This window comes from Canis aureus, chromosome 8 (genome assembly GCF_053574225.1).
Source record: "Canis aureus isolate CA01 chromosome 8, VMU_Caureus_v.1.0, whole genome shotgun sequence".
Classification (NCBI taxonomy): domain Eukaryota; kingdom Metazoa; phylum Chordata; class Mammalia; order Carnivora; family Canidae; genus Canis; species Canis aureus.
In genome coordinates this window covers 8,079,197-8,096,812 of record NC_135618.1, presented here as the reverse complement: position 1 = coordinate 8,096,812, position 17,616 = coordinate 8,079,197, and the positions used below count along the sequence as shown (strand labels likewise).

The window sequence follows — 17,616 nt, the reverse complement described above, 5'->3', positions numbered from 1 at the left end:
ACAATATACTTTGCTTGCACCGAAAGCAAAATAAAAAATATAGGAACAATGGAAAAATCAGGGTGACTGAACACCAAATGGTATCAATAAATACAATAGAAAGCAAATGTCTCGATCTTTGGGACATTTGGGTCACAGAAGCATATATACATGCTCCTGTGCATATATTCTTGGAAGAAAACCAACCAGCACTTTCATCGAAGAAATTCTGCACAGCTGCATGGGTCCCCAACAAATCACTCCCCACGTGGGAGGAATTTTGCTGAAACACATGAAGTCAAGATGTGTGCTGAGAACACCACTACTAATCAGTGCACTTCCCAGTGCTTCTGCCCCACAGTGTGAACGTCCCAGGACTCTAGCTGACAGCTAGCTTTCCAAAGTGGTTCTAGCCATTTTTAGCAGGAGAAAAATTTCTTTCAACAGAGTTTTACCTGGAACCTCAGAACAGGAAATAAAAGGAGAGCTGTTCTGGGCTGCCTTAACCCCTCAAGGTGGCCTCTGAGGGCTCTATCAATCAATTTGAGGGTCCTTTTACCTTCAGAGCTTCTGGCAAACAGGAAAAGAGAGCTAGTGAGGGCCCTTCCGCTCCACACATCTATGGAATATTTATCCTCAACAAGTCTAAAAATAATAACCGCTTCCTTTCGTTAAGCGGTCACTATGAGCCACGCATGGTGCTGAGAACTATAGGTACATAACCATATTTAATCTTCACAGTGATTCCGTGTGGTCTTATTATCCTCATTCTTCAAAGGAAAACACTGAGGCCTCAAGAGGGTTGGTAAATCAGCCAAAAGCACATAATAAGTGAGAGTCAAACCCCACTGTGGTGTGTTGACATTATAACCAACTCCACTGATTTAGATGAGGATCTGAGAGAGTGAACTCAAGATCCCTTTTGAAGCAGTCACTTTTAAGTCTTTCCCTTTTCTGGGTATTCATGATGCTAATATTTGTTTTCCACTTCAAATCAACAAACTCTTACTAGCACCCAATGTAGTAAAGAATGCTGTGAAGGTGGCAGGGCAGGTGCGGGGGTCATGAGAGTGGGGGTGGTGGGAAAGTATCAAGAATGGAAGTACGTTTACAGCATGAGCCAGACAGCTCTGCCCTAAGGACAGAACAGAAGCCTCTAGAGGGGGAAACAGGCAGACACACTTACTAACACAAGTAAAAATTCCACAAAGATCACTTGAGAATTGGTTAGAAAAAAAGTAGCTTATTTGTAATAGCAGCAACCCAGGATCAAAACCAACAAAAGCGTACAAGACTTTTTCATGGAAAACTATAAACCTTGACTTACTGAAGAAAATAAACCAGGACCTGAGTAAATGAAATGATAGGGCAATGTTCATGGATGGTAAGATGTAAGTTCTCTGAAGATTAATCTATATATAATATGATCTATATTGAAATTTAAATAAAATCTCAACCGTTTTTTTTTATGTGTCTGGCAAACTGATTCTAAAATTCATAAAGAAGAGTAAATATATAGGCATAGCCAATTTAGAAAAGAAGAAGGAGAAGAGATTGTTTTTCAGGCATCAGGATAGAACTTAGAGTTCTTTGACTGGAACCATGATATTGATGCAGAAAAATATAAACAGACAAAGCAGACTCATGTCTATTTAGGAATAAGGCATTTCAATGAGGAACATATGTACTAGGCAACAAATAATCTTTGGACCACTGGATACATTTTTCATTTCCACTTAAAACATACCATAACATTTCTATCACTATCTTATAGTATGCACAACAATTAATGCAGACAGAAAAAAATAACTGAACCCTCAAAATAAAATTAAAAATACATAGAAAAATATAGAATATTTTCATGAGACTGCAGGGAATATTTTCTTTAGATCTAAGTAAAAGTAAGTAAAAGATCTAAAAGTAAAAAAAAAAAACTGATAATTTACCATGTTAAAATTTAAAACTTCTGTAAGACAAAAGACAGGACATGATCCTGTATATTTCTGTCTTAATTTAGAAAAATATAAATGGAAATAAATATAATCAAAATACATAGCAAAAAATTAATCCCTAGAATGTCCAAATCAATAATAAAACTCAATCCACTAGAAAAAAAGGTGCCAAGGTTATATTTGGCAATTCTCAAAAAAGAAGATACAAATAGCCAATAAACACATTTTTTTTTAATTTTTTTTTTTAATAAACACATTTAAGAAACATTTCAGTTTACTAGGGATTTAGAGAATATAAAATAAAATTGCAATGCCAAAACATTTCTAATTCATCAGATAACTAAAATAAAAAGATTTGAAATCGATTTAGTAGTATTAGTAGAAATATTGGTGAGTTGTGGAGAAATGGGAAAAAAGTAATCATGAATTTATGGGACCACTTTTTAATATTATATTTTTAAAAATCTAAAATATAGACTTAAAACCACACACACACACACACACACACACACACTCCTTGCATGTTAGAAAATTCATTTCTAGAAATATTCCTGAGAGATCTTCTTGACATATGCAACCGGAGATGTGTTCAAGGATGTTAGTCATAGTATTGTTAGTTAAAACAGAAATTTTAAAACAACTTGATCTCCTGCTAATATGTTATATTTATAGAATGTAACATTATGAAGCAGTTATAAGAATGAGTTAAGTTTATTTGTATGAACACAGAGCTCAAAAACAGAATGCAGATTTGAAAGAAAAAACAACTTAAGGGATGATATAAATAGCTCTGAGGAAATAGCTGGAGCAGGTCACTGTGAGAAATAGGAAGTAGTCCAGCATGTAGAATGCAGAGGTAGATACACAAAATTGGAAAATTAGCTGGAGCCTGATAGTTGAATATACTGTTAATTACTGTCAGATTTTTTATTTAAATAGATTTTGTGTAGACTTTCCTTCTCCATTTTCAAAAATAGCACCTTTGAGTTCTTACTGGTTTCAACTTTACTGTTTGCAATAAATCCTCAGTACAGAAATCTAGTACAGAGGTCATCCCATGACCTATGAAATTCTACAACCTTTAAAAAACACTTTGCTTAGGTTTTCACCTTCGACTCTGGGCTATCTAGCAAAATCTTGGCCATGCAGTACATTTGCTTGGAGGTGGAAAGATCTTAGACTTCCCAGTTTTACCCATCTTGATTCCTTTGCCCTCACTAATCTGTTATTTTTCAACAATCAGGTGGAAGGTGAGAAGAAATTTTTTGGATGGTAAAGAACTACTACCAAAGGAGGAGACCCCGGCAATGGCAGGCGGAGGGCTGGGAGAGCTCAGCTGTTAGGCTGAGAAGTAAGGGCGGGAAAGAAAGCATGCTGCTCCTGGTGGAAAGTGCTGGTTGTCTCTCAAAATCTGTTTTCCCAACTTCAATAATAACAGTTCTGTAGCCAGGTCCATGCCTGAACACGTGACTCCATTGTCCAATGGCCCTTGAAGTTAGGATGTAGCTAGGGGACTTCAGTTCTCATCAATGGACTGTGAAGACTAATGTGTGCACCTTGGGGTCTGCGACTAAAGGTGAGCATGTGCCTTCTGCACTTTTGTCCCTTTCCAACCAGCTGGAAGCTGGCCACAGGGCACGGCATGGCTGACCTCGCTTTCACTGTGCAAATGTCAAACATGTCCCAGGGCTTGGTTCTCCAACTGTGCTCTTGAGACCCCTGGAGATTGCAGAGACCCTTTCAGGGGGGCTGCAGGTCAAAACTATTTTTATACTAACAGATTGCATGCCTTATTCACTCATCCTCTCACAAGTGCACGATGGAGTTTTCTAGTGGCTACATGAAGTGTGATCTCACAGCAGCTGGAATGCAAGAACAGACATAAGAATCCAGCTGTTTTTTTACTAAGTTAGAAATTAAGGGGCTTTGCAAAATGTAATGTTTCTCTTACCACCATTTCTGTTGTTATTGTTTTGGAAAATATGGTTACTTTTCACAAAACTGTGTTATGTTAACCTGCATGGATTGATTGTTTTTATTTTATTTTATTTTATTTTATTTTATTTTATTTTATTTTATTTTATTATGACTTAATAAGTATTTTTATATTTCTGTTTCAATTTCTCATACAATGAGTATCAATAGATATAGCCCATGTAATAAAAGTTTTTTGAGGTCTTTAATAATGTTTAAAAGTGTAAAAGGGTCTTGGGACCAAAAAAACTTGAGAACCATTGCCCTAGGAGCTAGAGGAACAATGACCTGTATCTCTGAAGGATGGTGAGGGATGAAGGTTCTCTGCTCTCATTCACCGTGCAGCTGTTACATACGAGAGAAATAACCTGTGTTATGTCACAGCATCCTGGATTTACTCTAAATAATACAGACAATAGTCATATAAGTGGGGCACTACTATATCAAACAGTAAAGTGTGTGGCATTGGTTTGCTTGGGCAGTAAAAGCAAGAAATTTTAGGCTGAAAAATTAATGACACTTGATATACCATTGCAAAATATTTGGTACAGCTATTACCTGTGATAACTTGGAATGTAGACTGTGTTCCCATGGGGCCCACAGGTAGAGAAGAAATGACCAGAAAGGGCTAGAGTGATCACATATGTTGTTCTCTATTGCCTTGAGTAACATACAAAAAGAAATAGATAAACCTTTGGAAGAATTGGCCAAATTGCAAACAGATAAAGAGAAAAGAAGTGTCCAGTAACTTTAGACTTATCCAGCAGAAAAATCAATTGCCTCTAAATCTCCAAAGAGAAGGCAAGGCTATTGTTGCTCCAAGGACTCCTGTTAATTAACACCCTCCCCAGCTTTAAAAAAAAAAAAAGGGACTTGGCCCTGAGGCAAAACCCAGATTAAGGATGTTATCTACTGTTTTCTATGGCTTCAAGGTAACTACCATCAAAATGAGAAAACAAAGAAACAAAGTAGCTTAATAACTATATTTAGAAAAGAACTTTGGGTGTAGTTACGCACATGGAACTAACTGGAAGCAAAGAGAGCAGATGCTTACCAAATTTTTGTGGAAATAGTACCAAAGTAACCAAAAACCCAGCCAGAAAAAGCCTGTTTTTGTTTTCGTTTTTTTTCAAATTAAGAATAGCTCCCAAAGAAGGCATAGTCTCCAACACAACACTTCGATGTGGTCATGCAGGATAATGGACAAGAAGAACTTTTCAGAAGGTCAAGGGCTTCAGAAGACAATAAAGAACCAGGAGTTGAACGGACTGACCCAGGAAATCACTCTACTGCTGGGAAAAGGATTTGTTATTTGTTATGGTTCAGTGACCACCACATACATTGCCCAAATTCCCTTTTTCGAATAAGAGCCTTTATTTCCCTTGTCTGGGTCTTGTTCCTCCACTGTGTATTGGTGGCAGGGAGGGAAGACAACCTGATGTTCAGTTTGTAGGTGGCTGAAGAGTCTAATCTGGATTTAATTATACATCAAGTAGAGACTCTTGACTTTTGATCTAGATGACTGGACTCCAGTTGTTTTCCTTGGGGAGTGAATGAGTACAATCTCCGTGAGGGAAGAAGGGAGCATGCCGACATTTGGATGGCCAGGGAGGCAAACTAGGGTAGAAACTGCGAGTTAGTTCTCTGATGCTTCCATAGTAACAGGACTGTAGGCAGGCACGTGGCCACCTCGCTGGATTATACTTCCCAGCCTGCCTCACAATTTTGACATGACTAAAATCCTTAACAATGCCATGTGAGCAGAAATGACAGCTGCCACTATCCAGATCTGGGACGTCAGACCTTCAGATGTTCATGTTCTGTTTCCCTTACATGCCACCTGGAAACATACGTGTTGGAAGCTCTGCTTCAACCATACAGATGATGAGAGTGTCCCAGGAAATGGCAAAACAACAATCTGGAAAAAATCAGGGCCCCTAAATGACCTCAGGGAGAAAAGCTGTCTCATCAATCACCCCGGTCACATTGATCCTATTCCCTAATAGAAAAAAAAAAAACAACAACTTCATTGTCCTATAAGACACTTGACTGTTAGGTCTTTTTGTTACAATGACAAGACCATCACTAGTACATGGCCGATAGCAGAAATCCGTCTCTTCTTACACCCTGGACCTGTGTGGACGTCCTGGGGAAAATTTCTGCATGCAGGTATATATGTATCCACAGGACACACAAAAAGACTGGTTAAAGAAAAAACCTTGAGGAGTTGTGGTATAGTGAAAAAATATATTTAGTCATTGTCTCTGACTCCTGGCGCAGAGCTCCTAAAACCTTCAGAATTTCCTGAGTCATAGGAGTGTCTTTTGTTGTTCATAATGAACACCTTCTGACCACACCTGAGTCAAAGCTAATGAAATAACTCATGCAGGGCCCCAAATAGTGTCAGGATGGGAGTTTGTATTTGCTCTCTCAGAGAGAGATTAGAAGGTGGGAACTTCTGGCCCTACCCCCTGGTCTGCAGGAAGATGGTAGATGGTTACAGATTGAGTTAGAAAAACTCAGCAGAAAAAAAAAAAAAAAAAAAAGAAAGAAAAACTCAGCAGTGAAGTTTGGGGAGCTTTTGGGTCGGTGAACATGCCAAAGTGCTGGGAGGGTGGTGCACCCAGAGAGAACATGGAAGTTCTGTATCCCCACCCCCACACCATGCCCTACACATCTCCTCTATTTGGCTGTCCCTGAGTAGCACCTTTGTAATAATCCCCTAAATGTAAGTAAAGCATTTTCCTGAGTTCTGTGGGTCATTCTAGCAAATTATCAAAACTGATAAGGGTGTCTTGGGAACCCTAGAATTTATGGGTGATTGGACAGAAGCATAAGGGGCCCCTGGAACTCGTGACTGACCGCTCAAGTGGGGATGGTCTTGTGGGACTGAGCCCTTAACCTGTAGGGTCCATACTAACTTTGCTATTCAGTGTCAGAGTTGAATTCAATGATCAGATTTCTTGTTTGCATTGAGGATCAGAGAACTGGAATGGAAAACCCTCATGCATCTGGTGTCAGAAATGGTACCAGAAAAATAGATACATGAGAGCATAAGCCTACGTAGGGTCTGGAGTTATCAGGGCTGACCTTACCACTTTGCTTTAAATAGACACTTCAGCTGTGCCTCTGCACCCTCTGACCTCTGGTGGCTCGGCAATGGTGACATCAACCTCAGCACAACTGTTCTGCTCGAAGTGGCCAAGAATCTCTAAGCTGTTACAATACCAACCTAAGATGTTAAACCAGGACTTTTCTAGCCTCAGAAAAATGGCTAAGAACAGAAAATGCAAATAACTGCATAATCTACACAGAGATACCAGAGCATCATATACAGAACTTGCTAACAGGTGTCCCTAGCCGGTATTATGACCCTTGGCCCATCACTCGTGTCCAGGTTATATAAGAGAAGGTGGAAATGGGTCAGGTATCCAGAGAGTTGCTGGAGAGTTATACGTTTCCCGCCCCACCGTAAGCCACCTGAGAAGAATTTCAGGAGTCTGAGACATCACTTCGGGTTTCTGCGGCTGAACCAGGTCCAAGCAGACTATATGTGAAACTGAATGAAAAACTGAAGTTTTTATTTTATATTGGACTTTTTTTAAATTAAAAAAATTTCCCCCAGCTTTATTGAGATACAATTGCGGACTAAGCTTTTAATACTGGGAAGTGAGACTATCTGTTAATATTTTAAAGATTTGTTTATTTCTTATTTTGGAGAGGGGGGAAGTGGGAGAGGGAGAGAGAAAGAATCTCAAGCAGACTCCCCGCTAAGCACCGAGCCTGACACGGGGCTCCATTCCACGACCCTGAGATCATGACCTGAGCTCAGGTCAAGAGCCAGATGCTTAAGTGACCGAGACACTGGACGCCCCTAGCTGTTGATATTTTAAAGTGACCAGGAAAGCCATGAGATCTGCCTGAGTTATTATTCAGGGGAGAAGAGGGAGACTCACAGCACGTTGGAAAGGCAACAGAGAAAAAAATCAAGAAGCTCATGCAGCGTGCGCCCACCAAATGCATGTCACTCAGTACACAGTGTGGACTGGGTTTGAGTGGGAATGCCTGCGCTGGCTATCAGGCTTCTGCCAATAGCCAAGAATCCCATAGCATGGCTGCCATAGCACCCACTTTCAATAGCGACCCAGATGACACAATAGCAACAACAAAAAATTGATTTTTCTAGTTTTTCTCTCATCAAGGCCAGAGCAATTAGAACCAAGCCCTCGAGCTGAGAAAGCACCGGAGGTTCTGGATTACTGTGGGAGAGGAAGACCTGAGGGGAGGAGACAGACACCCCAGCACAACAGGTGCACCCAGAGAGTCAATCTGAACAAAGAGAGGCTTTCAGAAGCCGTCTTCTGGCCTTGAACCGCCTAACTCCAGACTTCTTTTACACGACACATAAATTTACCTCTTATTTGACTTTGTTCTCTCTGATATAATATCTGTAATATGCTAAAAGCTTATTTAAATAAGAAAAAGATAAACAGGTCCATAGAAATATAAGCAAAGGAAAGCAGGTAATTCACATAAGAAATACAAATAGCAGGGATCCCTGGTTGGCGCAGCGGTTTGGCGCCTGCCTTTGGCCCAGGGCGCGATCCTGGAGACCCGGGATCGAATCCCACATCGGGCTCCCGGTGCATGGAGCCTGCTTGTGTCTCTGCCTCTCTCTCTCTCTCTCTCTCTGTGACTATCATAAATAAATAAAAATTAAAAAAAAAAAGAAATACAAATAGCAAAGTATCTGAAGGCATATCTAACTTAGTTTCTTGTTAAATGCACATTTAAGAGATGAAATACTGTTTTTTACTGCTCAGGTTGGCAAAAATCTTAAATATGAATTATATCCATTTGGAAAGAATCTGGATAAATACACTCATTCAGTATTGATGGGACTATAACTTGGACAAGTCTTTCTGGGGGACCATTTGGAAATAGCTATGAAAATTAAAAAGGCACTTGCATATAAGCATGCAGACGTGTGCATGCGTGGCTGTGTGTGTGTTCAATGTATAGAAAATGGCCCAGAAGGATGTATAACAAGCTTAACAGTGTTTCTGTTTCTCAGAAGAAGAGGGCAGTGGAACGGAATAAGGGTATTTGCAGACTTTCATTTTTTACACTGGATTAAAATTTTTATGACCACATTGCTGTTTTTGTAATTAAAATTTTTACAGGAAAAACCACTCACCCTGATTTTCAAAGATTAAATAGATATACAAAATATTTTAATTGATTCATTTTCCCTTAAAAATATATGTATTAGGTGCTGAGCATACAGAGCCTACTGAAATTTGAGTGAAGTTTGGCAACCTGAACCCTACTTTGTTATAGGTTTGTTTGTTAGTATTTTACACCCCAGTTAAGGGGGCTTCCTAATTTGGTTACAATATAAGTGCAGGGTGATGTTTTCTATGGCTGGGCAGTATAGAGCAGGCTTGTTTTAAGTAATTAAAGATGAAAAACATAATCTTAAAGTGTTGAAATAAAATTTAGAGAGGTTTGCCTTTTTAAGTAAAAATAACAAATTCTCTTATTAGTCCTTTTTTTTTCTATTTTGACAGAGACATTCTCCAATTTTTAGGCACACAGGCCAAGGAAATGACCTTTTGACAACCCATACTGATGTACTTTCCTGCTTTCAGACCAGAATTTTTTCAGAATAACAGTAAGTCTTCCAAGAAACCTTTTTTTTTTTTTTTAATCTCAAAGTTTTAAGCAAAAACAGGTCATTTAAAATATAGAGACATTCTTACTTGGTCCTCAAAAGATAGAGCCTGGGCAACATCTCTTGGGAAGCCATCAATAACAATGCCCTCTTCATCAGGTATTTGCATCAATTTCTGTTTTATCTCTGTAATTGTTGTTTCCTTTTGTAAAGAAAAAAAAGAAAGTCGAGAAACCACAGTTAGACTGACACAATTGGCATAAGAATCTTTTGCAGACTAGAAGCAAATAACACAGCAGTACCTGTGGGGCCAATTCTCCAGTTGTAATTATTTTGGCAATAAGACTCCATTTCCTATTGCTGCTGGTACTGTGGATCTTCTTTCTTAATAATTCTCCCACCGAAATGTATTGGAATCCATAACGTTCTGCAATTTTCAAACTTTGAGTACCCTTTCCACTTCCTGGACCACCTGTCATTTAAAACAGGCAAAATTGTGACCTTCCGATAACAACAAGAAACCCCTTTTTACACAGCTACTACCTCTAGCTTGAGATACAGTCTAGATCGCCACTGTCAGGGAAGCCAACTTTACACCTGTGCCATTCTCGGCTCTACCTCTGAATGCAGAGCAAGTACAGACTTAGCCAAGGAAAAGATAGAATTACGATCAATTTTATTAGATGAAAGAGACATTTTTTCCTTTACCTATTTTAGTAAATAACTAACTTAGAAAATTGGAAGAAAAAAAAAGAAAATTGGACAATGCAGTTGAAAGAAACTGTGTCTTGTTCTTCTGTGTAAAACCTAATTGCGTTTTCCCTGTGATCAAAGAAAAATCTATGGGCCACAAGAGACAATGATCAAAATAATAGAAATGTGTTCCATGCCAACAAAGAGCTACCGTGCAATTTGGTGAAATGCAACAATTATTCTTAAACTCAGAGGGACATCAATATTGACACAGGTTATTTAAATCTTTTTTTTTTTTTAACTCCGTTCACAGGTCTACTTGCCTCATCTCCTTTCAATTTCAAAGAAGTTTTATGCCACGAATACAGAGTGAATGGAATAGGTGCTTAAAGCAGAACAAATTCATAGAGCTCAAGATAATTTCAATTTTGTGATACATTCGTATGAAGTAATCAACATTTCGCAACCTTACTCAACACTAATCGTTGGTAATTATCATTTATTTTTTAGAAGCTTATGTCCTAAAATAATTATAAAATCTATGCCTCAGATTTTATTTCCAATCATATTAGATTTAATTTATATTTCTAAACAACCTAGACTAATTTGAATCTAAAGTCTGAACAAATTTCTAAATAAAGCAATAGCAATCAGCCCTGTCTGATTTTGATTTGTTACTCCTTATTTTTTCTTTTTAAAGACTCTATTCATATGAGAGAGACCATGAGCAGGAGCAGGGGGAAGGGGAGGGTCAGAGGGAGAGAGAGAGGGACCAGCCGACTCCCCGCAGGGCAGGGAACCCAATGATTCAGGGCTCGAACCCAGGACCTCAAGGCTCATGACTCAAGCTGAAGTCAGATGCTTAACCAACTGAGAGACCCAGGAGCCCTGATTTGTGACTTCTTAGTAATTACCAAGATGAAATTTATGCTTAAGCATAAATTATTGACTGTAGACAAAATATTTTTAAAGGTTGATGTCTAATAAGTAATGAAATGTTTTGGTAATATTCACTGAAAATATTTATGATTTATTAAGCAATATTGAAAATAAAAATTCAATAGAAAAGTGAGTTGGTGTTCTCCCTACTATTTCAATATATCAGATATGGGAGGGAGTACAATTCGTTTTATATATAATTATCAATTATTTTTTGCAAATAATATAAGTAAAAAAGACAGGTGTTTTGCTTATTTTTTTCTAAAAAGAGTTCTGAATGGGTAGACTTAGTTGGCCATGCCTTATTTCCTTTTTAAAAATGTTCAAACGCAGGGGTGCTGGGGTGGCTGAGTCAGTTAAGTGTCTGACTGTTGATTTTGACTCAGGTCATGATCTCAGGGTCCTGCGATCAAGTCCCATGTCAGGCGCGCTGCTCAGCGAGGAGTCTGCTTCTCCCTCTCCCTCTGCTCACTCTGCTGTGTGTGTGTGTGTGTGTGCTTGTGTGTCTTAAATAGATAAGCAAATCTTTAAAAAATAAATAAAATATAAAAATTTCAAAGTTCAGAATTCTAAGATCAACTAATGAGAATCACTTCTTAACCCCAATACCAAATAATAAACCTGATAACATGTGGCTTTCACCTTTTTTACTGCTTTATTAAACTTAGGATAGGAATTTGTTTACATTTTTAACCATTTTCTTTCTAAGAAACTCTAAATCCTATCCTATTAGATTTAACATTATCAACTACTACTTGATTAAATTCATTACTTTGCAAATCAAAAGTAAGTTTTGGCTCTAAATAGCTGCTTCTGGCTTATTAACCTATAATGCAGTTCATGGGTTGGCTTGAAGTAAAAAATTACATGAATATCCCCATCAAATTTAAGAAGATTTGATCCTTGAAGAATGAAAGTTATCTTTCATAAACTATATTGACACACTTTATCTCACAAACTATCAAACTTCATTTATAAGAGATTATAAATCCCACTGAATTAAAAAAAATCAAGCATGCTAAGAAAGTTATAGCACACAAATTTTTTTTGTCAACTAATAGAAGCAAATAGCAGACAACACAAACATATGATTAGCACAATTAAGGAGGAATAGTATTAATTTATTACATGGGTTTGATGAACAAATTGATTTCACATTTTCTCTCTGAAACCAAAGTGAGCTTAATTTGGTTCCATTTATTTATCTCTAATACTTAAAAATATTAGGATCCATCTAACTCTTAGATTTTATAATTATATTAATATAAGAGATATTCATGTCTGTGACAAGATGTCTAGCTTTAAAAAAATTCTGCATCGCCACAAAGGAAATTTTATTTGAATGTAATACCATGTGGGTATCTGTACCTCTTCCATTCCTTTTTTACCTGATACCAATAAACATTTGTAAGGTTCGGGTACAATTATAATTCCTCAAAAGTCATTAAATTGCCCCAATTCTCTCATATAACCTAAGGTTCGGTTTTTCCTTTCTTCTCATATCTCAATGCTCTAAAATCTAAAAGTTATTTACACTCATTGGTTCTGCATTATTCTTGGAATACATACAATTTTATAGTGTGTAAGTCTAAAACCAGAATCACACTCTTGGGAAGCCAATTGATTTTACTGAGTAAGAAAGAACTGTGGAGTTCTTTTTTGAAGCATTTGTATTTTCTCCAAAGACCTTAGTTTATTGAAATATTTTAGACATTTTCATATAAAATTCACAATGCACAAAAAATTCATATATGTGTTTTACAGAAGAGCATTTTGGTATTCCGCCTTTTTCATGGACAATCACACCTCCATTTGTTCATCCTATTAATAATTACCAACATTTGAGAACAGAAATATGAAAGAATATTTCATCCCAAAACGGCGAAATAATTTCTTCACCTGTAGCTCTATGTTTTAATAAAGCATTTCTTCATCTTCTAAGTAATAATCTCTAACTTTAAAAACATTTTAAGATTTTGTTTATTCACAAGAGACACAGAGGGAGAGGCAGACATAGGCAGAGGGAGAGGCAGGCTCCCTGTGGGCACCCTGATGCGGGATTTGATCCCAGGACCCTGGGATCATGACCTGAGCCGAAGGCAGATGCACAAACACTGAGCCACCCAGGTGCCCCGAATCTCAAACTTTTAAGTGTGCACACACACACACACACACTTTTCAAGAACAGAGATTTACGGCATAATGGTGGCTACCATATGCCATAAGAATAATGACTTTTAGAAAGCCAGTTGTTATATTTTCTACCTACGATACTACCTTAATTCAGTGCCAAATATCTTTGCAATTTCATTTTCATTACACTGAGAGATGGACCAATGTCACTTCTTCTAGTCTGGTGAACTTAAATTCTTGTTACAGCTTGGTGTGTTGATTTGCCTGCCTTTCTGCCAGTTGCCGTCATCAGTGCATCTCCCAGAAACAGTACTTCTTTGCATGGGGGCTGCATGCAATCTGCCCTCTGTTAACATTACTGACGAGAAGAGCCCTGAACACGTCACACTCGATTTTCACTTTTGGTTATCTCTGTGAAAGCTGAGTCAAACTGGAACGTGAGACAATGACAACATACTGCATGTTCACAGGTCTCCTCATTGATTTTTACAGATTTTGAGGAAGTTGGAAGTTGCGAGAATGGTCAACAATGCGTTTTGCCAAAAGACTTCCAACATTTTCCATATCCATTCCTCGTGAATTGAAATCAGACTGGTATTTTCATACACATTCATAGTAAGCAATGTTAAAAATCAACTGTTATTCTTATTTTGACTAATACTCAGATGTTATGTGATGTATAAAACACTATTCTATGGGATTTGCTTGTCTTAAACACCAAACTTAGATTTTAAGTGCCAGTTTGCCATACAGAAGACTCATTTATGAGTCTTTACCAACATATTATCATAATTATTATTCTTACCCTCTAAAGTTAATAGTGAATAAAAATTCATTTTGTTGAATTAGAAAGGCAAAAGACACATCATGTTTAGAAAACTTCAAATGGGAGGCAGCTGGGTGGCTCAGTGGTTAAGTATCTGCCTTTGGCTCAGGTCATGATCCTAGAATCCTGGGAGAGAGCCCCACACACATCAGGCTCCCTCTCCCTCTGCCTGCTGCTCCCCCTGCTTGGTCTCACACGCTCTCTCTCTGTGTGTCAAATAAATAATAAAATCTTAAAAAAAAAAAGAAAGAAAGAAAACTTCTAATGGATTCAGTTTCTATGTTAAAAATTAAACAGATAAAACCAGAGGACAATAAATCTTGAAGAAATTAATACTTTCAATTCATGATAGAGAATTTCTAGGACATTGTAATGAGATTCTATAAAAGTGCAATAGGCATTATATAATTATAACAATTCTGTTTTATTGAAAATTATGCTAAAATATTTATATCTACTGTCTCTTGAGCTTTTGTTTCTATTGTTTGTCTTTACCCAACTTAGTATTTGCAAATACACATAATTAACATAATTTCTTGAAATGTAAATATACAAGCAAAGATAGCAAGACTATAAGAATTTTGCTTTCTGTCCTCATACCTATGACAAGAATGATTTTTGGTCGAGGTCTAGTGGGATCAAAAACCTCATACTCCTCAATTAACTCTGCAGTCTCAGAGAGGTCCGTATCACTTTCTATGGAGAATTGATGGATTGGAGGGAGCCGATCATACCGCCGATATGGAAAGTTGGAATTTTCAGGCATTACTGCAAAAGAGTAAGATAACTTTGAAACGGGAAAAAAAAAAGCATAATAAAACATTTTTTGTACTTAGCCAATCAGTGGAGGGAATTTTTCAAACTAAATGAGTTTGATTTTTTTCAAGTGGAAGGAGACTCCATCCTGTAAGTGATCTGCAAACTTTTCCTTAATGGGCCATTTAGTATTTTGAACTTTGCACAGTCTCATACCCAACTTGGTCATGTAGCAGGAAAGTGGTCAGAGACAACATATAAACAATGGATGAGTTTGTGTTCTAACAAAACTTTATAAAAACAGATAAGGAGCCAGACTCAGTAGGTGGGTTATAATTTGCCAAACCCTGTTCTGAAGGAACCCGCTTAAGTACTGCTTAATCTTGTTTGGTAGTTTTTATATACCCTGATCTCTGCAAACAGTGCTCGCTGGAGTTGTATAATATACAACCTCACAATTCTCCCAACCTTACACAGCTGCTAATTCCCATGTTGTTCGAGGCTCAGCCTTGGTTCTTGTAGTTCATGGCTCCTTCTGTCCTCAACCCATGTGTCAGTATCCCAGGAGACAAAGAGAAGCCCTAACTACCCAACAGGCACTGCATAAAAGAAACAGGAGGCCACTTGGCTTTCCATGAGTGACTTGGCTATGGGGACTACTGGATTTTAGCATGTCATTGTGCTCATATCTCTTTGATAGGTAGAACTTCTCATGCTCTGTTGACACAATAGATGAGGTCATTGACTACTGACCCACTGGACTCGCTTCAGTTCCAAGAAAGGAGTAGAGTCGTCTGCAATAATAGTGGATATTCTTTAGAAAACTATGGGAAGGGTTTATGATAGGAAAGGCACTGACAACAGTATCCTGGTCTGCCTTGAAATCAAATGGCTTCCCCTAACACAGGGCAAAACTCAAGGCATTATCCTCAATTATTTTCTTCCCTTAGTCTTCACATTTATTGCCATAGATTTTATATCCAAAACATATCCCAAATACCCAAACTTTTCTCCAACTGCACTATCACTACTCTTGCCCAAGTCACCAGCATTTACCTGGACAACTTTAACAGACTCTTTACTGATCTGCCTGCTTCCAATCTTGTCCCCACAATCCACTGCCCGAAATGCTCTGCTTGTCTTTCACACTTCAGCTCACATGAAACCTCCTATAAGGGGACTTCACTGACTTTTTAATCTCGAGTAGTCACCTAATTTCAAGGATATCACTCTAAGTCACTCTACAAAGCATCTACTACTTCACAATTTGAAAGGTCTCCATTCACTGTCCTCTCCCATTAGAATGTTCAGTTCCATGAAGCAGGGACCTTACTTATCTGGAACTGTATCCTTGGGATTTAGAACTATGGTTGGCACGTAGTGTCCAATAAATATTTGTTGAATTGGTAACAGAGAACAGATGGTTTCCCATAGAGAAAAACCAGAAGATGGGTAGGCAGGTGTGGCTATAGGGTGGAGGGACTTAACCACCAGAGTAAAGGGTTTAGCATTAACCTGGTAGAAAGTCAGCAGAGAAGTTTTTTGGCGGGGAGAGGGGTAAAGTAGGAACATAATTAAATATGAAATATGTTTTTTAGGAAGATAAATCTGGTGGTGGTTAGAAGGGATTTGATTTGGGAGATGGGGGGGCAGAAAGAATAGCGGCTAGGAGTCAGGTACTGTAATGCACAGGTGAGAAATGAGGGCTTCAGTTAAGAGGGGTAGCACAGGAAATGGACATGAGTGGTGAGATACGAAGAACACGGTTAGGATTGGGATCTGTGATATGAAAGGAGGTGACATTACAAAAACAATTACCAGGTTTCAAGTTTAAATAAATAAGGAACACACTGCATTTCATATAGTTTCCTGCCTTCTCTCTTCTGCTCCAGAAATGGTGGGCTTCTGTTATTACTATCTATACCGTAGCCTCTTCCTCAATGTCAGGAACCCCTGTTCTCTATTCCCTGGTATATACTCAAACTCTTCCATCCTTCTCTAGCTAACACCCACTTAGCTTTCTGTCTCCAAGCACTAGCATATCACTTCTTCCAGGAAGCCTACCTTGAACCCCAGCCTACCTTGGTTCCACTCCCCTGTTTATATGGTTGATCCTATAGCATATGGTATTTCCTAGAGCACCGACTGGGCTTTTAATTATATATATATATATTTTTTTTCACGACCAATGTTTTTTATTCTATCATCAAAATGATTGCCAATTTCATTATTTTTGTTTCAACAATTATTCCTGATTAACATCATCTTACACAAATTCTTTAAAAATAACCTCAGCATTATAGTCTATACCAAACTGTTATGTATATATATGTATCATATATATATATATGATACATATATTTTGTACCTGTATAGGGTGTCCACTCTCTACACTCCTATAGTATTTCCAAAGCATTTCTTTTAATATTTTATTTTTAACTGAAGTATAATTAACATAGTGTTATATTAATTTCAGGTGTACAATGTAATGACTCAATAATTCTATACACTTCTCAGTGCCCATCAAGGTAAGTTATGCTTAATCTCCTTTGTCTACTTCACTCGTTCCTCCCCCCTCCCAATCTCCCCTCTGGCAACCCTCAGTTTATTTTCTGTATTTAGGATTCTGGTTTTTTGTTTGTTTGCTCATTTGCTTTGTTTTAAATCCGACATGTGAATGAGATCATATA

The 17,616-nt window shown here is 37.9% G+C and overlaps 1 protein-coding gene across 3 annotated transcripts in view; it reads right to left on the bottom strand.

Moving 5' to 3' along the window:
• The window catches only part of AK5 (adenylate kinase 5), a 235,997-nt gene that overhangs the window by 211,089 nt on the left and 7,292 nt on the right, over positions 1–17,616 (bottom strand). For 2 of the 3 annotated variants that reach the window (XM_077905099.1, XM_077905097.1), the window contains exons 3-5: positions 14,771–14,938; positions 9,882–10,051; positions 9,668–9,781 (exon numbers count right to left, since the gene is read on the bottom strand). In XM_077905099.1, the coding sequence (XP_077761225.1) occupies positions 9,668–9,781; positions 9,882–10,051; positions 14,771–14,938 (452 nt within the window). The remainder of the gene's footprint in view (positions 1–9,667; positions 9,782–9,881; positions 10,052–14,770; positions 14,939–17,616) is intronic. The other variant, XM_077905098.1, reaches the window with a different exon arrangement.